Genomic DNA, 21808 nt, shown 5'->3' on the forward strand with positions numbered 1-21808 from the left:
AGTTTCAGCAGAAATGTATTTTTATATGATAAGATGAAACCTTCTGGAACTTACTACTTGCATGGATGGAAAGGGCGGCAAGAAAAATAAGGCTGGAATGAGCCCGGGCTCCGTGCTGTCTCCGGACGGGATTAGGCAAGCCTCATAATGTGCTAGAGAGAGGAAAAAGAGAGGGACCCAAGGAGGGGACGAAAGACTTGGTCGTCATTAGCATTTTCCCATGTCAACGCTGAGATCTGAGAAGGCAGAAGGATTGGCTTACTTTACATACTTGTCTGGTCCGTTAGTACTTAATAAAATATAGAATGTTTTATTTGACCCCCTAGGGGAAAACAGCTAAACGGGGAAGTTTGTTCTTGAAACCAAATATCAGCCATCAAAATACTTCCAAAGCCCTTTAGAAATCAGAACATCCTGCATTTATTAGAAAGTAGGTGCCCCGAGCTTATAGGTGGCTGTTAACATCATTTTATTTCCCTTATACAAAAAAGTAGAAATGACAGAAAAAACATTCTTGACAATACCACTGACCTGGTGTCACTGAAGAGCTGAGCCAAAGCTGCCTGTGTTCTGGGGAAAGAGAAGTTCTACCACCATTAGCAAACACTCATGCAACTGACAGAATAGAAATGGCGTCAGTGGTTTGGCAAACATCCTTCACATAGCTTGAATCAATCCAATATTTAAAAGCATACATTTGCCCAACCATGCTCTTAAACAGCATCTTTCAGGAACCAAGTTATATATATATGTGTATATATATATATATATATCCATCCATATATATATACATATACACACAGATATCACCCACAAATGGATCTTATTATGGTTTCATACGATATATACATTTAAGGCATCCTGACAAGTGTTGCTGGTGAATGTGGTGCTCATGGGTCTATTTCCACAGTGGGTCGTCCAGTGAAGTCCAATGGGCAGCAGTGAGGACATCAGGAACGTGATTTACAAGAAGAGTTCTTTGGACTCTGGCTCAGCAATGTGCTTTATGCTTCTGGATTTCTTCATTTCTCTGTAGGTGTCATTATGCCTAAGAAAGAGGAGAAAACACAGGCTCAAATTATACAATGATGATCAAGGCATCAGGCCACGTCCCTAAACAGCTCACTCCAAATGGAAATTATCCATCCTCAAACCATACAGAAGCAGACCTCATTCCTAAAGGCAAGTCATTTTCTTTTCGTAAGAACTATTCTTTTTTTTTTAATTTTATTTTTTATTGTGAAAATACCGTGCAGAGGAGTTACGATTACATGGGCAAGATAATGAGTACATTTCTTATCAAGCATTGTTGCCTCCTCTTTGTTTCCCCTTTCCATCCCTTCCCATACTCCCCCCTCCCCCCACCTGATCCTCCCCCCCAAAGATGTAAGTGTAAACTTGTTCAACCACTTTAGAAAGTAGTATGGAGGTTCCTCAAAAGACTCTACATAGAGCTCCCCTATGACCCAGCAATCCCACTTTTGGGCATTTACCCAAATGATCACAAACAAGACCACACTAAAGCTACCAGCACGACTATGTTTATATTATTTACCATCGCTAAGATATGGAACCAACCCAGATGCCCCTCAGTAGATGAATGGATCAAGAAAATGTGGTATATATACATAACGGAATTCTATGCCTCCATCAGAAAGAATGACATTGCCCCATTTGTTAGGAAATGGAAAGACTTAGAAAAAATTATATTAAATGAAGTAAGCCAGGCCCAAAGAAACATAGATCCCATGGTTTCCCTTATTTGCAATAACTAGTATATGCCTGAGTCAAGCAGAAAAGGTCAGATAAGTTGATGTTAGGGGAATGAACCCCAAGATAAATATTCAAATATTTTTTTCCTTTCATGCAATTGTTTCTAACGCAATTATAAGATGATTTCTTTGTTGCTTTGTATGTCCCTCCCCCACAGTATAGCCCCTGCTTTCATTCTATTTGATGTTTGTATAATTTGTGGAGGGGAAGGGAAAAAACAAATCATTTAACTAGGGATACAGGTGGACCCATTGCAACAATGAGATGTACAAGACGTTATGTCATAAGAACTATTCTTTAAGCAATAAACTACTCATGCAGCAATATGCTGTCTGAACACATTTGAATTTGGCTCCAGAAGTAATTCTTCAACCGTACTGACTTGAGCAAGGTAATCTACAGTCAGGTGACTGTGATCAAGGCAATCTATAGTCAGGTGACTGGGATCAAAGCAATGTCAGGTGATGAGCATATGCAAGAGGGTTTCATATTTTACTCACATTGGCATCACTTCTGATACTCTTTACCCTCCACTAAGCTTGAATCTGAAAAGTCTGAGAAGAATGCCTTGTGTTTGGTCACATGGTAACTGAGTAGAACATGAAAAATTCACAAGTACTAAGCTAGTTTCCCCTTCCTGTAGTTTTACCTACTTGTATCTTTTTCATATGCTGGTTAATAATCATAGACCCAAACAGAGAAATTGGAGGATAAAAGATTTTTTTAAATTATATGAAAGCATTTTTTAAAATAACCATCACAGGAATGAAAACAGACTCATATCATGGCCAAGAATCAAGAAGTCAAAATAGTAGGAAGAAAAACAAGAATCATAAAAGCACCTAAAGTGTCAATGATCTGAAAAGATCTAGGCTTTCTCTACAGACATAAGGAAGTAAAAGAAAATGAAGCAATGTATTCAAGCTACTTTGGAGACTGAGATGTGAGGATTGTGGTTGGAGGTTGGCCCAGGTAGGAAAATCTGTGAGACTCTTATCTTCAATCAACCAACAGAAAACTGGAAATGGAGCTGTTGCTCAAAGTGGTAAAGCACTAGCCTCAACACAAAAGTCCAGTTTCCCAAGCCCTGAGTTCAAGTCCCACAACCGAAGGAAAAAAAAAAGAATCCCAGAGAATTCTTCATAGTACTCCACACACAGCTAAACACCCCTAATCCAGCAAATTTAAGATATTCTAGGTCTACAAGGTCACAAAAACCTCATTACTTACCATCTTCCTTGGTGTGAAGACATGTCTGCCTAATCACAAATAAGTAATCAAGCAAAGACAGAGAAAAGGAAAAGGCAGACAGGTTCAGCCGGTAGTGTCGACATAGGTGAGCAGCCAAAGGCACTCTGGGGATGATGCCGATGCGAAAGCCAGGTGGTCAGGAGAGTGTAGACTGGCATGTGGACAAACGGACAAAGGCAGAGGAGCAGGTCTCTCCAAAAGAGAGAAAGTAAGACAATCGAATTGTCTGAATGCAACCAAAGATGGGCTTTGTCTTAAGCAAAAAGTGTCTGATTAGCATGTTGTAATCTAAGAAAATAGAGTAATTATTCTCAGGGGAAAATTTAACCATATGAGAAGGAGACATGTCATTTACTGGGTCACACCAAACCATTGTGATTAATATTTAAGAGCAAGAACAATAATGAACACTAAGGCCTGACCCAAAGCTCAAATGATTTAGCTGAAAGCGAAAGAGGGGATTGAATGCTAAGAGAGCTAGATGTTCTGTTGGTGGTTCTCTCTTAAGAATATAGCGTCTGGAGCCAGACTGATCAAATCTAAATCCCGGCTCCACAGTTTGTAACCATCATTGCTACAGTATCTGTGGCGTTTGTCGTTGTGAATATTAAACCAGTAAATATTTAGAAAGCATCTGGAATGCTGTGGTTATCTTTATCTTCTGTAGCAGGATGCCAAGAGATAATGAGGATGTTATCTGAAACTGAAAATGTCCACGAGCATGTTATCTAGACATAAAGAATACTGGAGAAGATAGTGGAAGCCAAAGCAAGGGATGGAGTCCGAGGAGTAGGAGAAGGGACAAAACAGACTGGGGACAGCCAGCTTTTATTACAATGTGAGTGTTACTCGTATGTGTCACATCATCTTGACTAGAAAAAAAAGTCTATTATAAATAAAGAATTCAAAAAAAGCATAGGTTGCGTTCTACAGATAATATTTGATGGGACATTTCTGTTTTAATACCAGGGGTGCTGTGTGACAAATTGGTGTGACATGGGTCAAGCCTGTAATCCTAGCTACTTGGCATGCACAACTCTAGGAATCCAGCTCCAAAGCCAGCCTGAGCATGAATGTTCAGGAGCCTACATCTCAGTCAGTGGCTGGGCACAGTTGCATCTGCCTGTAATCCCAGCAAAAAACCAGAAGTATAAATAGGAGGATTGCAGTCCAGGTTGCCCTGCGCTTGAACTAGACCATAAAAAGGGTCTGGCGGAGTGACTGAAGTGGTAAGAGTGACTGTGTAACTGCACAAGGCCCTGAGTTCAAATTTTGATGCCACCATAACAAAAACAAAAACAAAAGCCCTCAAAAGCATACGCTTTCTGCAGGATACAACCTGGATGATCAGAGAGAGCCGAATCCAAACAAGTAAAACAGCACCTCACAACTGAATAATATCAGAGCAGTCCCAACTTGCCTGAACCTTTCGATCGTCAAGTCCTGAGGTACCAGTATTTGAAGCACTAAAGTCCTAGGATAATTCTGGCCTGAATCATTCTGATAACTTGCTCTCCTGGCGTTCATTTTTGGATATGAGAGCACACACTGAGTGACCAAAATTGAAAAACAGAAAAGGCTTAAAATCATATAACAGATTTTTCCCCCCAAGTAACTAAAACACTGACTGGGCCAGCCACAGCGTTTGGTTCCACCACGCAGACGCAGCACGAATGAGCGCCCACAGCCTGCCACGAATGTGCTTCCACTGTTGGCTGAAGAAAGAGCTTGCTGGCCCTCTGACCTCCGTTAGTTTCACTGAAAGCCCCGGATGCAGGTGATCTATGTTCTTAAGAAAGGATTTTGGTTGAAGGTATGAAAATGTCATCATGAGCCAGATTCACCAGAGGGAGTTAGGCGCCACCACCCCACAGGCCTGCGGCAGGCAGAGCGCTCCCGCTCTGGGATAACAGGCCCAGAATTTTCCCTGTTGTTTCTCTTTATCTCTCTCTTTCGCCTTTCTCCCTGTAGCTCTGCTTCTCTGCAAATATTTTTGAGGTTCACCTATGTGCCAGGCACCAACAGAGACACTGGGAGTTCAAATGGGGTTTAGTGAAGCTATGTGGGGTCGCGGCACAGGTGTGCTTTCATTTCTGGTATTTTAACTGTCTTTTTTAAAAATTCTCTTTGATTATGACCTCCCGAGTCCAGGGACCAGACCTGATTCGGGTTCAGCAAAACCCAAGGATGTGGTCCAGGGACAATGCGTCCCCGCACGGCTCTCCGCCTAGGAAAAGTCTGACTGACAGTATCAGAAGGCTTTCTGGCAAAGTCTCTGTATGGTGCATATTAAACTACCACTATTATTTTTCCTTAAAAAAAAACAACGCGACCTAGGCCTGTAATCCTAGCTGTTCAGGATGCTAAGATCTGAAGATGAGATTCAAAGCCAGCTCGGAGAGATGGAGCTGAGATTTTTGTCTCCAATAAGCCACCAAAAAAAGCTAGAAATGGAGTTGCGGCTCAAGGGGTAGAGTGCAAAAAAGAAGGTAAGGGAAAGCTCCCACACTCTGAGTTGTTCAAGCCCCAGGACTGGCACAAACAAATTAATACATTCATAAATAAGTAAACAAACAAACATATAAAGAAATGAAAAACTCCATCCTAGAGAGTTTATTGATAAGTTAGCCTCTGGGGTGTGTGTGTGCGTGTTATGTGTGTACGTGTGCGTGTGTGTGCGCGCGCGTGCTGAGGATTGAACCTAAGGTCCTCACACTTGCTAGCAAGTGCTTTTGAGCCATACTCTCACGCTCTTGTTTTAAAGGTGGCATCTTCCCAACTTTTCCGGGGCTGTCTTTCGCCTTGCCAACCCTCTTAGGACATGCTCTTTGAAACGCACGAAGATGTCCCCAGCGATGGCCAACCCTTGGAAGGATACAATTTGTAAGTGGGCTTTTGGAAAGAGAGGCAAGGTGGGCAGAGATGAAGAACTAAATCATTTATTCTCAGGTTTCCTGAGCTCTCCTAAGGCAGGATTAGCTTGCTGGAATGAAGAGGCAGTTCTGTTGGGATGGCCGATTCCAAGGCCGGTTTGGCTCTGTAACTTCTATGGGGCCCAGCAGGGGACCACTGCCACAGACCTGCTGTGTCTGGCCACCATGGGTTCACCACATTACTCTCTTTGAAGTAGCTTTTGAGTAACTTTGAAGTCTATGGAAAATTTGGGCTTTTGGCTTTGGGCATGTGATTCTACTGTGACTAACTCATTTGACCAAAAAACCTTAATAATAGCGATTATGGTTTCATAGACTTTTAAGGAGTCTCTTCTAGTGCTGGTGCTTGGGTCAGGGTTTACCTGCTGATAACCACTCAGACAGTAGGAGTGCTGTGTAGTCAGAGAGGGTGAGGGGTGGGGGGTGGGGAAGAGGTAGCTGGCGTTACCACGCTCTACCTGTGGGTATCTGGATCAACATTCACCTCCCACGTTATAGTTTTCAGACACATTGAAACTCTGGAGAGATGAATGCTTCGTTGGTGTATTAAGACCATTCATTGCAAATATTTCCTTTGCATTCTAATAACTCGAAACCAACTTATCCTTTGCAGGAGAAAGTTCAGATAAATCTGCTCGTTATAAACCAAGCCATCTTCTGCAGGTGAAACATAGTGGGAAAAGCTGTTCAAAATAATAAGGCTGAATCTAATTTTAAATGGTGTTAAGAAGAAATTTAGACTCTATGCTATCACCCTGTGTCATTTAGAAAAATAAATAGCTAACAGAAATCCCTCCACAGAACAGACACACTCTAAAATGTTGCATTGTCTCTGTTTTTTCAAAAATTGTAGAAACTAAAATGTGATTCCAGAGTATCCATACCCTGAGACCCAAAGTCCCACCCATTTTCCCAGGGCCTTGACTGGGTGTTCAGAAGCTCCAACCCTTCCCAAGGCCGAGCCGGCCACCTAGAAAGGAGCCACCTGCTAGCCAAGCAAATCTTGGACCAAGATTTGAAGTGATCACCCGCAGATGACTGCTTGGGTTCCTGCCTTGGCAAAGTGGGGCAGGCACGAGAGTTAGTTATTTTTCACACCAACATTCTACTCTTGTCTTAAGTTCTTTAAGAAATCTTCATTTTAATTAGAAAAATTCACCTTGGTTTATGTTTTGTTTTGCTTTGTTTTGCTGGTCCTGGGGCTTGAACTCAAGGCCTGCGCATGATCCCTGAGCTTTTTTGCTTTTTTTTTTTTCTTTCAGGCTAGCACTCTACTTCTTGAGCCACAGCTCCACTTTTGGCTTTTTTTTGACAGTCTTGGTTTTTTGACATGGATTTTCCTGCTTGGCCTGGCTTCAACCACAATCCTCAGATCTCAGCTAGGATTATAGGGTGAACCACCAGCACCTAACCATCCATAATTTATCTAAGGAATCGATCAGGTTTGTTCTACCTGCCTTTGAGCGGTTCTGAGTAACAGACCAATAATTTCTCTTCAATATGAAGAAGGAAGAAGGGAGAAGGAAGGAGGAAGAGGAAAGACAAGGAGAAGAAAGAAATAAGGAAAGAATGGAAGTGAATGAAAGAGAACAAAAGAGGAAGGGGCTGGGAAGGCGGCTCAGTGGCAGAGTGCTGGCCTAACATGCACGAAGCCCTGGGTTCGATTCCTCAGCACCACATAAACAGAAAAAGCCGGAAGTGGCACTGTGGCTCAAGTGGTAGAGCGCTAGACTTGAGCAAAAGAAGCTCAGGGACGGTGCCCAGGTCCTGAGTTCAAGCCCCAGGACTGGCAAAAACAAAACAAACAACAACAAAAAAGAGGAAGGAAGGAAGGAAGGAAGGAAGGAAGGAAGGAAGGAAGGAAGGGAGGAGGAAAGGCAGTCAGGAAGGAAGGAAGGAAGGCAGGAAGAAAGAATGGGAGGAAGGAAGGCAGGCAGGCAAGCAGGAAGGTAGGAAGAAAGGATAGAAGGAAGGTAAGAAGGAAGCAAAGAAAGATTTAAGAATCTCTTCCACTTCTTATGGAAAACACATGCCAATCTAAAACTGTCATAAAGGATAGGTTAATGTATAGCGGAGTTATGTATAGTTAATGTATAGAGGAGTGAGATGCTCTAGTTTCTTTCACCTTAGTATTCTGAACTGAAATTTACACACTCAAACACACACACACACACACACAGACGTACAGCACACACTGTCTGTCTGTCTTTCTCTGGAGGATTCTGGAAGAGTGATGGACAGCATGCCATCATTTATGTAATTCAATTGTTTATTCAACTGTTCAAATGATTTAAAAGGAATGATTTCTTTTTAAGATGAATTTGGGGTTTACCTTTTCTCAAAAAACCCCAGTCAAGCATCACTGAGGGCATCAAGTCCCCCTGGCTGGCTTGCTCTCCGGCTGGTCCTCCCGCCTCCCGCCTGCCCGCCCGCCCAGTCAGCACAGGACACACCGTGGGCTGCAGAAGGACGCTGCCACGGAGATGTCCCAGTCACTGGTGGCATTGTCCTCTCTCCTTGTGCACATATACTCCATGCATGTGAGTGGTAAATTTTTGTTTAAGAAAGATACTTGTTCTGTTGGGTCTTCCAGATTGGTTTCTGGACCCAAATGAAAGCTCACCGTGTGAAGCTGGGGAAGTTCCAGTGTAGTGAGACCTCACTTCTGAGATCAGCAGGAAGGGACAGAAGAACCGTTCAGCCAGCACTCAGAACCGAGACTGCTCCAGCTCTGACCCTCAGCTCTGATTCGAATCAGAGGCTCACAAAACACTTAATCTCAATGCCCATTGTTCCATTTAGAAAAAAGATGGAGAGTTAAACTCAAATAAGAAACACAGTAATATTGTGAACTAAGCTGATTCTTCTGACTAAGGCTGGAACAAAGTCCCTATTTTCCAAAGAGCTAATTACCATCGACTACTTCTATTTGGAGAAAGAGTCCCAACTTTCTTTTGCTTCCATAGTGTCACATCTGCCGAGAGTGCTACAGGTCCACAATTTGCAAGCTCATGCGTTTCAAGCAAAGGAAGAATAATGTGGCACAATAAATCTTGGAGCCTCACGTACCGTGCAGAGTTACGCAGATGCTCTTCAACCAGCATGTTAGAAGAAAGACTGAAGCAGCTGCCGTACATCTCCTAAAGAGGTGCAATTAAAAATCATCGGAAAACATGCAACAAGCTCAGCACGTGCACAAGTCTCAGAAAACGTGAGGCATGCTAGCAACAGACCAGGGCACAGCAGCTCAGGATCCACTTTAAGGAGCATGCAAAACCAGGGGTGGGGCACGATGCTTCTTTTACTACTGATCCAGAGACCCTATTAAGCTACTCATAAAAATCTGACATATGGCAGTTTTAAGTTTAAACATATTTAACACAGAAGGTCTGGGCACTTAACCACAAGTGTGCCTTTTCTAGATTTCAAAACAAGGACGTTGAGTTGAAAATTGGATATAGATGCTGAAGTTTTTTTTTTTTTTTTACAGAGGAAATTGATTTGTAATTTAAAAATACAGTCAAGAAGGTTCTAAAACTTGACTTGGATTATGAATTTAGGTAGTTTTTAGACTTCATTTTACTGGGATTTTTTTAACATTATAGCAAATAATAAATTATGGAGATTCAGACCCTTTGGTGAGTGTGTGTGTGTGTGTGTGTGTTTTGTCAGTTGTGGGGCTTGAACTCTGGGCTTGGGCGCTGTCTCTGTGCTCTTCAGCTCAAGGTGAGCACTCTACTGCTTGAGCCACAGCGCCACTTCCAGTTTTCTAGTGGTTTATTGGAGAAAAGAGTCTCATGGACTTTTCTGCCTGGGCTGGCTTTGAACTGAGATCCTCAGATCTCAGCCTCCAGAGTAGCTAGGATTACAGGCATGAGCCACCAGCACTGTACCAGGTGAGTGTTTTATCTAGCAAGGATGATGGAGGATTTCAGCTATTTCTTTCAACAGAGAGTTTTGCATTTTGGCTTTTACACTGCGTTTTCATGATGTGACTAGCACAGGATATGCAGACAACACTGCTTCAGAGAAATCTTTGTATCTCTTATTTGCTGGATGCAAATCCCAGATTAGAGGGCACGTGGTTCCCCATAAATGCAATCATAAACTAGAGCATATGTCACACGCGCCCATCCCCTGGGTACTAGAAAGCTCTTCACCTCTATTTAGCCCCCAATCAACACTTAGAGGTCTGGGTTAAAAACGGCCAATGTTCATTTCAAAGGTCACTCCAAAGTTGAAGCAACGAAAAGTCTCTAGAGATGAAGTTTCTATTTATGTGCTTTTAACATTGGGCCTGTACATAAGCTATCTGGTCCCAAGAAGAGAACCAACTCTCTTGCCAAGGCCGAATCAGTGCCAAGGCAGGGCTTGATTTTGTATTCACTGGTGGTTGCACTGTGTACTAAGACCACCCAGCTCTGATGTCTAAAGATCAAGCCATCTCTAATGATTCTGCCTCTCTCAGAGGATTTTCCAAGGGAAGAGGAAGGGGATCTCTACACTAACATGTTTCAGTGGAACCGTATGAATTTGGCCTTCTGCATACGCTTGTGGACTACTTCTGCGGATTCCCTCCCCGGCCACACCGGGCAGGGATGTGTGACAGTTCAGGAAGCATGTGACCAAGGGTTATGCAAGGGGATTCTCTAAATAGAACTCACTGCCTTGTTCTTTGCCTTGCTGGCATTGCTCGCAGGGTCTCCCTTGGCGTCTGGTGCCTTCCTTCCAAGTGAGGGCAAGGGCAGCGTGGAGGTCTTCAGCTGGTGGGCTGCCTGATAGTTGTTATTGTTGTTTTGGTTGCCGCTCAACGTCTCCATGATGGACCGGAAGGTTCCAAAAGGCCTTTTCAGTGGCTCCCCTGGTTCACCAGCCGCGGAGCTCCGCTGGAGGGTCCTGCCCGACTCCTTTTCTTTCTCTCCATTTAGTTCGGGGCTCGTCTGCTCCATCTGCACCAGAGGCTCCTCAAAAGTCACCCTGAGTTTCGAGTTCTGAGATGTCCTGCGTTTGGAGGATGGAGACTTGAGGGCGCTCTTGGGGCTCGTGGCGACTTTCTGGGCAGCAGTGCTGTCGGGACTGGGCTGGGGGTGCTCCCCAGAGGGCTGGCTAGGGGGAGTCCTCCCCGCAGCTGGGCACTGGGATTCCACATCCGGCTCGCTGCTCTCGGAGGTGGGAGACGGGCTGTGGCCGTCCAGGGATTTGGAGGCCTTGGTGCTGAAATGAAACCGGCGTCCTGAGGCCACCGAGTGTTTCTTTATCATCAGGTGCAGGCTTTCGGAACTGTCCACGCTCTCCACGCTCTCCACAATGGGCTGGGGCCGGGGCCTGTCTCCCTTTCTCACAGGGGTGTTCTTGGGGTCCTCGGAGTGGTTGGAGTCTGTGTCTGACTCACTCAGTGACCTCTGCATCAGCTGCCTTAGTCTGGCGAGCTTTAATTCCCTCTTCTCTACAGGGATCTTTTTTGAATTTTTAGAGGCGGCCTGTGCATCCTGGAATTCCAAAGACAGCTTCTCCTGGGTGCAGACATTCTCTGAGATTTCTTTCCCCAGCAGCTGCCGCAGGATCTTATCAGAGTCTTCGTCTTTTGCTTTGGGTCTGGGCCGGCTCGCTGAGGACAGGCCTCCGAGAACCTGAATTCCCTCTTGCACTGCTGGCTTGCTTCTGGCTGGAGACTCTTCGTCAGCGTCAGCAGCCTTCCACTGGGCTGTCCTGGAAGCTGGTGAAGGGGGCGAGCTGGAAGGAAGATGGATAAGTGAGAAGATGGCCACCGTGTTCACATCACTCAGCCATGGCACGGCATTACTCAAGTAAGCATGCAGTCATGGCTGATCACTTCATGGCTCTCCAAACCACCTGCATGCAAATACTCCATTGTGTCAAATGTAGTTTCAGTACTACATGCTTCATATCTGATGACTACTAAATTTGTGTATTTCATCTCGCTACTTTTTCCCCTCCTGCACCAGGGTCTCCCTGGGGAGCAGGCTCAGGGTGGCCTTGAACTATGTAGTACAGACTAGTCTTGAACTTGCACACCTCTTGCCTCAGACTTCCCAGTGCTAGGAGCGCAGGTATGTGCCACCAGCCCATGAATTTGACATGAGCTTTTTCGATTTCATTTACAATAACTTATCAACCTATACATCCTAATTATCCTAATTCCCACTGCACATCTGTGTGTGGAAGAAGTCAGTAGCAGAGGCAGAGATGAGCACCGTTCCTATGATATTTCATTTTTATTCTTCTTTGTACAAAAAGATGCTTCCTACATCATGGTCTTAAAAGACATTGAAAGGAATCCAGAAGAAGGTTTAAAGGTTTCTTAAAGGCTTAAAGAGTTTCTTCTACCAACCTGAGTGGTATTACCTGGGTGTGGAAGGAAGTGATTTGCTCTCTGATTTCTGGGCTTCTAGAAGCTGTTGGAGTTGTTTCTGTAGTGTAACTCGTTCCACTGTCTGCCTGCAGAAGACAATCAGAACATACATTCTCCAGCGTATGGTATGGCTATCAACTACTATTTTCATGATAATGCAGTAGGCAAAAGCCTTGAACTGTGTCAATCTCCATACTCATAGTTCAGAAAATTTCCAAAGGAAACAATATTCATGAACTCTGAGCGACTTGTTCTTCATAAGACTAGTAAACAAAGTGTAATTATTTCTATAAGGACACCTATTAAAATAATAATTTATCTGAGTATACATGGACATACAAAAATTGACATACATATATATCTTACTTTAATATATGTAAGTAAAAATAAGTAAAATGCTATATATAGTACAATCTCATTTTAAAGAAAACTCTCTTTTTCTCTACCTTTCTTTTTTAACTCTATATGAACAGAAATATGGTGGAGGATGTATTTCAAAATAATACTCTTTCTCAATTGAATTTTAAGTAATTATATCAGAAATAAGCCAAAACAAACATGATTTCCGCTTAGATTAACAATGAACTAACTTGGTATTTTCTTATAGAAGGAGAGAACAATGAATGGTAACAGTGCATTTTCCCTGGATGTAAGAGTGTGTGTATTAGAATGTGCTTTGAAGTTAAGGAAAAGACAAAGTACCACAGGCTGCAGGAAGTGCACATAATACAGAAGTTGCAATATGCAAATCAAGCTGATTCTTCCTTTATGGGAAGAAGCGGCCTGTACTGGACTTGGTAGTGATAGTGTGGTTCCCCAACATGTCCATTTACACCATCATCCGCATGACAAACGGAAGGCAGCTATCCATCAGCTCATCTTGAAATAGGAAAAGTTAAAATAGATCATGGGAGTGAAACCGATCTAGTCACGTGTGTGTCTCTGTAGTGGGAAGAGACCAGAAGTAGGGAGGGGCTGGAAGCGGCCGGGCGGGAGGGGGGTTATGGGGGGGCGGGGAGGGGAGGGGGTCAATGGGAGAAGAGGCCTGTGAGCCACAGAGGATGACTGTGAACCCCTCTCCTCAGCTGCAGGTTCTGTCTGTAACCTGAATGGCTTCCAGAGAGTGATGCAAACTTTTCTCTTGATTTTGGTCTTGTCAGACCTGCCACCTGACCTACAAAAGTAACAAAATTCTTGGTGCTATTTTAAACCACTCATTTTGTGGTAATTTGTGGCCGCAATAGGGAACTAATCTACAGTTAGCATCAAGATTTCATGGAGCTGGGAAGGTGGCTCAGTGGCAGAGAATTTGCCTTGAATGCAGGAGGCCCTGGGTTCGATTCCTCAGCACCACATAAGCAGATAAAAAGCCAGAAGTGATGCTGTGGCTCAAGTGGTAGAGTGCTAGCCTTGAGCTGATGAGCTGAGGGACAGCGCCCAGGCACAGAGTTCAAGCCCCACGACCAAGACACACACACACACACACACACACACACACACACACACACACACACACACACACGCCAAGACATAAAGCAAAATGAAGAGTTACAAGTATTCTTAAAATAACAAGGGTATCTTAGATACAGGTTAGAGATGAAGCCTAGCACTTCTTGCAGGGGATTACCATGTCTGTCTAAATCTAATCCTGTTAGATTCTGAGAATATTTCTCCTAAGCCCCAGCACTTTTTGTTTTTCTCAGCAGCATTTTTACTCCTAACATTTCATTCCTTAGACAAGTCTAAGATCTTATTTGATCTCATCCTGATGACTGATCTATTGAAAACTGAAGTTGTCTAACGTATTAGGATCCAGCAAATGTTTCCTTAAAGGTTCAGAAGATTACATATGTTAGGCTGTTGAGTCTGACAGTTTCTTTGAACCAAGATCCTCAGATCTCAGTCTCCTAAGTAGCTAGGATTACAGGTATGAGTCACCAGTGCCTGGTTACTTTAAATGTTTTAAGTCTTAAAAGTTTTATTTTCTAGGAAGTCTAGATTGCTTACAGAGATTATTTTAGCTATTGGAAGGGGAGGGGCAAGAAAGTAGAAACAGAGCAATAAGGGAGGCTTCCCAAGAGCCTAAGACCCTGCCATATTATTGTATGATATAGACTAACAACAAATTTAGGCCTCCTACCCCTCCTGGCCATTGTTTGATTGAAATGAGCTGTATTTAGGATGTGTGTGTGTATGTGTGTGTGCATGTATATGCATGTGTGCATCGACTAAGCTATACCACATGTACTATATAATAGTTTGTGCATATTTCACTATTACACATACATGCATGCTGTACATACATATATACATTTAGATTTTAAAAGATTATATTTTCCATCTAAAATTAATTTTTAAGGTTTTTTTTCTTCTAATCTATCAATCTTTCTTTGAATACTGATTCTGATTTTTGGTACGTCTCTGCATTGTGGCAATGGTTATTTGGTTGGTGCAATACTCGAAGGCTTTGCTAGCCTTAGTCCCTCAGCTGGGCACTAATTAGCTCCTTAACGCAGCTTCTACTTGCTAGAAACCCACCTGGGCTCTCAGTGCTGGCAGTCCCCCAGAAATGCTTTCTAGTATGCAATGGGTGTCAGTGTCATAATCAGATCAAAGAAAGAATTGACTTTCTGATGTCAGTTCACTTATGAGTGAACACTTGTATATTCAGAGGGAGCGTTCATTAAGCATCAGCTTGATTTAAAAAATAAATTTGCTGGAGATGAGGATTATTTAATCTGTAATTCCAATAGATATATATTTTTTTCTTTTTCTTCCTTTCTTTTCTTTTTTGTTGGTCATGGGGCTTGAACTCTGGGCTTGAGCACTGTCCCTGCGCTCTTCAGCTCAAGGCGAACGCTCTACCACTTGAGCCACAGCGCCATTTCCGGTTTTCTGGTGGTTTATTGGAGATAAGAGTTTCACGGACTTTCCTGCCTGGGCTGGCTTTGAACCGTGATCCTCAGATCTCAGCCTCCTGAATAGCGAGGATTACAGGCGTGAGCCACTGGTGCCGGGCTTCTTCCTTTCTTTCTTCTTCCTCCTCCTCTTCTTCCTGATTCTTCGTCTTCTTCTTCTGCCATCCTAAGGGGCTTAAACTCCAGGTCTCACACTAGCTCAGCTTGCTCGTTCACATCTAACACTCCACCATTTGAACCATACCTCCAGCCCAGATTTTTGCTGGCTAATTGGAGACAGGGTCTTGAAGACTCTCCTGCCTGGGCTGGCTTAGAACTGTGATCCTTTAGCTCTCAGCCGTGTGAATAAGTACTATTACAGGAATGAGCCACACGTGTCCTATATATTTCTCTTGCTGAGAGAGCTGAGAAGCAGGCCCATCTCTAGCCTTTTCCTCTCTGCCATGCTTGTTAAGTTTTCCTGGAGCAAAGGTCAGAGACGATGCCCGTGTGGTCTGTCGGGTGCTGTGTTCTGCGGTCTGGCCCTCGGAACCCAGCAGAGGCCCTCTCCTCATTCCCTTTCAGGGAGCCTGTTCTGTACTTTGTGGTTTGCCTTGGCAAAGATGGCGGTGTGGTGAGCCCAAACACTGCCTGTGGACGGCTAGGATGGGGGAGGACCAGAGGCAGTTCCTAGGGATTCAGCTCCCTTGGCTGCCAGCTAACCACTGCGGATGACAGGTCCGGCTTCGTTCCCTCCCGGGCCCGCGCACACCACTTACTCCTTGAGCTGCTTGGTTAACTTCACCACCTGCGAAGCTAGTGACATGCAGGTCTCCACCACCACCAGGTACCGGGAACACAGGGTGTGCCCGTGCCGCTCGGCACTCTGGGAGGGCTTCTCCCCGGCGTGGTTCTGCATGGTGACATTTGCTCCATACTCAACCAACGTCTGTCAGAAAAAGCAGAAGGACGTGGTTATATCACAGCCTCCTTCTAAACATGACTGTAACGGCACCTTGTGTGTTTGCGTGTTCAATAATTGTTTTTATTATCTTTAAATAGCTCTGTTGTAGAGCTATTGTTTTTTTTTTAAATTTATTGTAAAAGTGATGAATGAGGGGTTGCAGTTACCTAAGTCAGATAAAGAGTACATTACCCTCCCTTTCCTACCCCCAAGTTGTATAGTTGATTTTTAACAGTGTCTAGTGAGTCCCACTGCTGCATTGGCTCACCCTGTACCCCACCATTTCTGTGGTTCCCCCCGTATCTCCAAATCAGATAAACTTACATATGAGACAAAAGGTACAGAAATCAGAAACAGGGACAACAGGGGAAAAACAGAAAAAAAAACCCACAAATAGTAAAATAAAAAAGTCTGTTGCTTCTCATTTCTTGGAATTCATTTTGATGCGAATCATTTCATATGATCCTATGCACATAGCAATTGAGCCCTTGTGATCCTCTCCTAAGAATATCCTCCTTTGCGAATGTTTAATTTGTCATGTCCAAGTGTAATTTTTTGTCTTTTACTATCGATTGGATTTACTTGTAGACTTATAGGCACAAACCAACAGGTCAGTTTGTGAGTGCAAAGCATCTTGATCAATGTCATACCTTCTGTCGTACTTCCCCATCTCTCCCAACCCCCCCCCCCATCCCCTCAGTGTCCCTGGGTCCACCTTCACATACGTACACTGAATATTGTGACTGCATTCTCCCATCTTTCCTCTCGCCATTTGTCTTCCCCTCCTCCTAACCTCATCCCCCTTTGACACCTCCAGTTTTAGCTTCCTGGTATTCATGTTGTTAGACTATATGTTGGTCGTTCCAAGAACTTCTACTATTGGAATTCTCCCCTGTAACAGAATGTTGAATAGGACTTGTCTTCATTTCCCAGAGCCAGTTTCCAGAACTACGGCATTGGAGGAAGGGTGGAATACCAACACATACAACCGAGAACTGCCAGAGACCTTCCGAGGCTGATGACAGGTGTCTCTGTTCAGGGTCTGATGAGCCAGCCCAACCACTATCAGTTCCCACCTGCTGCTTACAGAGGAGGAGGCTGGGAAGAGAGCTAGATTGCTGAGTCTAAGAATTCCTTTCCTTTCTGAAATGCACCACACACATTACTGAATTCACATTAGTGCAATGTTTGTGGTGAGACAGTTTTTTCCCCCTTTTGATGCTTGGATTCCTAAAGAACTTTTGTAAAGTCAGAGATGCCTGTAGGATGGGGGGAATGGACTCCTGTTTACCATTTCTATTTGCTTGCGCTGTAGGAACTGGTTCTGCAATGCCACTTGCTAACCCTCCTTCCTGCTGCCCCCTCTAAAATAATGTTCTCTCTTTACACCGTTCTGCAGATTCGGATAGGAAATTATGCCTCTCTCATATCTATACTTTGCAATTTCTTATCACTCCTTGTGAAAAATGGTGCCTGAAATGAGAAGATGCTTGGTTTGCCCACAAAAATGGGAAGCTGTTCAGGCCCTGTGAGCATTTCCTCTCGCGTGAGCTCTCCTCAGAGTAGAAGTGTGTGAGCACACACTCTCAGAAGCTTCTTGCTGTCATCACTGCTTTGTTTTTAGGAGTCTCTTGTATTTCATGTTTTTGATTCTGCCTTAGATTCTCCCGTTCTGTTCTTCCTCTCTTCCTGCTCACCTGCTTTTCACTGCCCAGTTTTCTGTTGCAGTTAGTCCACGTGCACACAGTAGGACCTCAATGGGCGTCTATTGGATAAATAAGCATGCAGCACTTGCCATACAGAAAACAACACACACGTAAGTCAAAATATGAAGCTGGGAAACATGTAATATGTTATATATACATCACATATTGGACTGTATGAAATCATTGAGGTGGAAGAATTTTCTCTGAGTCACAGACTTCAACTAGATGTTGTCTGTTTTCCTTTCCCTGAGATGTAGGAACAAATTCATAATGCTGTTTTCAGTAATATGAATGATTTGATTGGTCTGGTTCTGGTAACTATGATTTACTGTCAAAAATAAAATCCCAGAGCTGAGGTTGTAGCTTGGTGGTAGAGTGCTTGCCTAGCATGTTAACAAAGGCCCTGGGTGCAGTCCATAGTCCTGCAAAAACCATTTTAAAAGTCAATGAAATTCTAGGCCCAACCTCAGTTTCAACTGTTTGCCGTTCAATGCTTCCCTGTCTGTGCGCTCTAGTTCCCCAGCTGTCTACCCTTCCTCCTCCTTCTCTTTCCTCTGTCCCAGAGAAAGGAACCAGGGGTCCACATGGTTTTTAGGTTCAGACCTCAAACTTTCAGAAGACCAGTTCCAGGCGCACTCCCCCCGCCCCCCAGCTGGCCGTGGCATCTGGTTTGGCTCAGCTGTACCATACACAGCCAGCGGTCAGCTGGCAGAGGAGACACCATCTCCTCTTCAGGAAGACTGCCTTCCTGCACTCTTGGATTTCCTCCCATGTGGCTGTGGGCGGGGCGCCAGCTTTCCTCTCCTTCTTATGGCTCTACAATCTTTCAACATCATTGCATACTTAGAAGATGAAGAAATTCAAGGGCATGCCGCCAGATGCATGGTGTTACTTGAGTTTTGGGTGGAATGGTGGGCCAGCCATGGCAGCCTCTTCTGCCAAAGGTCTAAGAGGATCCGTGTACCTAAATGCTCCGATTCTGAGCCGTAAGACAAGGCCCTTCTATAGAGAACACAGGAAACCATAGCACTGTTTCTCTCTGATCTGTTTCTCTCTGCTATGAAGAACTTCTAGATCTAGCCCTGGAAAATCTGTCCTACTTTTTCATATACCACAGGAAGAAGTGGGGTGTTGGAGCACAGGGGCTAATAAAGAATGGTGTACCACTTGAGAGACAAGGTGTCTGATAGTGCTTTCCCTGCTGTCTTTAGAATATGGAGGTTAATATCCACCTTCCCTTGACACACGATTTACAGTAATGTTGAGAGAGCAGAACAAGTCCCTTTTCTTTTCTGGTCTGCACAGGGACTCGAACTTGATACCTGAGCTTGTACTCATTGTCTATAGCGCTCTGCCAACTGAGCCATGCATCCAACCTCTAGAACAAATCTCTTTCGACACCTTCTGACATCCAGGAGACACTGTTAGGGCTGTATATGCTTACATTTTGTGGAGTTTTTGAAACATAAAGATACCATTACAATTCTTCATTGCTTGTTGTAATACAGAAGCCAATTCAATGCGCACATTCTCCCGGTGAATGCAGTTTGCACGTGTGTGTGATTGCTTTCTGCGTGCACAGCAGCGGGCCCATACCTGTATGCACCCGAGGTAGCCGTGCTGAGAGGCCACGTGAACCGCGCTGTTCCCGTCCTGGTCCACTTCGTCCAGTGAGATGCCTTGCTCTTGCATGAACTGAAGAAGCCACAGAAGAATCTTCTCCTGTAAACACAAAAACATTGGAATTAGCAGAATACTAGGCACAGAAATCAAATGTAAAACCAAGGAAAGACAGTACTGTAACTTGTGAAGAATATCTACAAGTAAGCTTACCACGTCAGAAGGAAATTCCCAGGATGCACTGAAAAAATCAATGATAATGGAGGATATTGCGTGCATGCGTGTGTGCGTGTGTGTGTGTGTGTGTGTGCATGAGTGCACGCCAGTGCATTAAGGCTGGTACTCTTGCTTAACTTTTTCCACTCAAGGCTAGTACTCTCCCACTTGAACCATAACTCCAAGTCTGGCCTTTTGCTGGCTAACTGGGAATAAGAAATCTCTTAGATTTATCTGCTCAAGTGGCTTCAAACCTCCATCCCTTAGACCTGAGACTCGTGAGCGTAGTTAGGATTAAAGGCATGAGCCACTGGTGCCTGGTTCATAGTGGAGCCTTTTAACAGCAGGAAACTACCTTGAAAATGTTCTTGTTCTATTCCTTATTTAACGGGAGACCAGACTGCAGAAAGTCTGAGTGCTTTCAAGACACAGCTAAGTAGCTCCCAGGCTGGGAACAGACACCAGGTCTTCTGATTACAGGACTCTCTCAAGACAGCGTTTTTTATTATTGTGAGAAACTGCCTGTAACCTTAAAAACCTTGGAATATTGAGATAACTTAGCTTCTATTTTTAAATCTTAAACTATGCCCCACATACCCGCGCCCCATTCAGACTTAACAAAAAGAAGCAGTTCCTTAAGTTGTTAAGTATAAAGGATCTCATGGAAACCTGAGACCTTTTGTTTTTCTCTGACCAAATGTTGGCAGTGTTTTAAAGGTAAAGTTGTTTTCTGCTTCCCAGTGACTCTGAACACAAACCTTTCTACAGCTAAGTCAGTGTCTCATCACAATCTGTTTGCCTTTTACCCACTGAGCATTCTGTGGTATTTTCATGTTATGTTTGGCCTTTGTAAAAAGCAGGGGGATGGGATTTCATTGTTTTAAAATAGAAGAATTAAATATAATTTTACAAAAATCCAGAGAGTGGTAAAAACAACAGCATGAAGTTTAGAGGGTGGAATGTGACATTTAAAAAGATGATCCTGTGTTTGAAACAGCCCTGAACTTCTTTCTTTCAAAGGATTTTTTTCCCCTAAGTTATTTGCTCAGACTGGTCATGAACTTTTATGCTTTTCTGGATTAAATTTGCCTTCATCTTCAGAACATGCCAACTAATCTGTTAAAGGAATGTTGGCCAAAGAATAACCAAGTCTTTTAACAGTTCGCCCCTTACTATGCAAGGGAGCAGGGCACGGTTTCTGAAGGTATCTGAGACATGGGGGCAGGGGAGGGAGAGAGATATTTGCACCACACTTTTTCCAAATGAGTAAGCAAGAAATCAGACCCCTAAAGAGCAAGAAGAGAAAAAACAACAACAATGTAATCAATGCCTCCGACATCCCAGGAATGCACCTGGCAAAGAAGACTGTCAGCTGCTAAGGGCACACAGCCCCTGGAGAAAGGGAAGGCCCCCCACGTATCCCCGGAGAACGAGGGGCAGTAAAGCCTGGAGCCTGGTGTGGAGACTCTGACCTGTTCTGTTATTCTCCGTCAGAGGCAAAATCTGGGAAATCTAGACCAGGTTTGTTATTGGGACCAGAGCAGGTAATGTTTTCCTGGGCTTGAGATAAAACCATATATCCTCAACTTTTCGGACTAAGCAGGGGAAACATTCTGCCTTACTCTTTTTTATTTGGGAACAGATGATTATGCTATATAGTTTTAATTCTTAAAAAAATTCAAGGAGTAGCAGTGTCTCAGGATAAAAGACATAACCAATTGGTTTGTAGCTGATGGCTAAGACATGGACAGTACCAGAGAGCCGGCTGCTGCGTTTCTGCGAGTAAGGGCAGAAGTTCTCAACATATACACCAGTCCTCAAGGAGCTATTTCCAAACTTCAGTTGACTCAGTTTGTTCCATGATATTAACTCACAAGTTCGCACTGGCAGCGTTTCGACAGCATCATTCAACTTCAACAGCTTTACCTTACAAACTGGAAAACTTAAGGACAATTGCTTTTTTTATTAAACGTCACATTCCACCCTGGAAACTGTATGCTGGTGTTTCTACTACTCTCCTGATTTTTTAAAAAAATACATTTAATTAGCAATTATTCTAATTTCTACTAGCTTCT

General features: G+C 43.8%; 1 protein-coding gene across 2 annotated transcripts in view; it reads right to left on the bottom strand.

The window, feature by feature from the left end:
- Positions 1 to 392: 392 nt before the first annotated feature.
- The window catches only part of Sncaip (synuclein, alpha interacting protein), a 60499-nt gene continuing 39083 nt past the window's right edge, over positions 393 to 21808 (bottom strand). The window contains exons 6-11 of one of the 2 annotated variants that reach the window (XM_013015590.1): positions 19494 to 19619; positions 16007 to 16176; positions 12324 to 12416; positions 10622 to 11690; positions 9027 to 9097; positions 393 to 1048 (exon numbers count right to left, since the gene is read on the bottom strand). In XM_013015590.1, coding sequence (XP_012871044.1) covers positions 964 to 1048; positions 9027 to 9097; positions 10622 to 11690; positions 12324 to 12416; positions 16007 to 16176; positions 19494 to 19619 — 1614 coding nt within the window. In that variant the 3' untranslated portion in view covers positions 393 to 963. The remainder of the gene's footprint in view (positions 1049 to 9026; positions 9098 to 10621; positions 11691 to 12323; positions 12417 to 16006; positions 16177 to 19493; positions 19620 to 21808) is intronic. The other variant, XM_013015589.1, reaches the window with a different exon arrangement.

This window comes from Dipodomys ordii, unplaced genomic scaffold (genome assembly GCF_000151885.1).
Source record: "Dipodomys ordii isolate 6190 unplaced genomic scaffold, Dord_2.0 Scaffold27, whole genome shotgun sequence".
Taxonomy (NCBI): Eukaryota; Metazoa; Chordata; class Mammalia; order Rodentia; family Heteromyidae; genus Dipodomys; species Dipodomys ordii.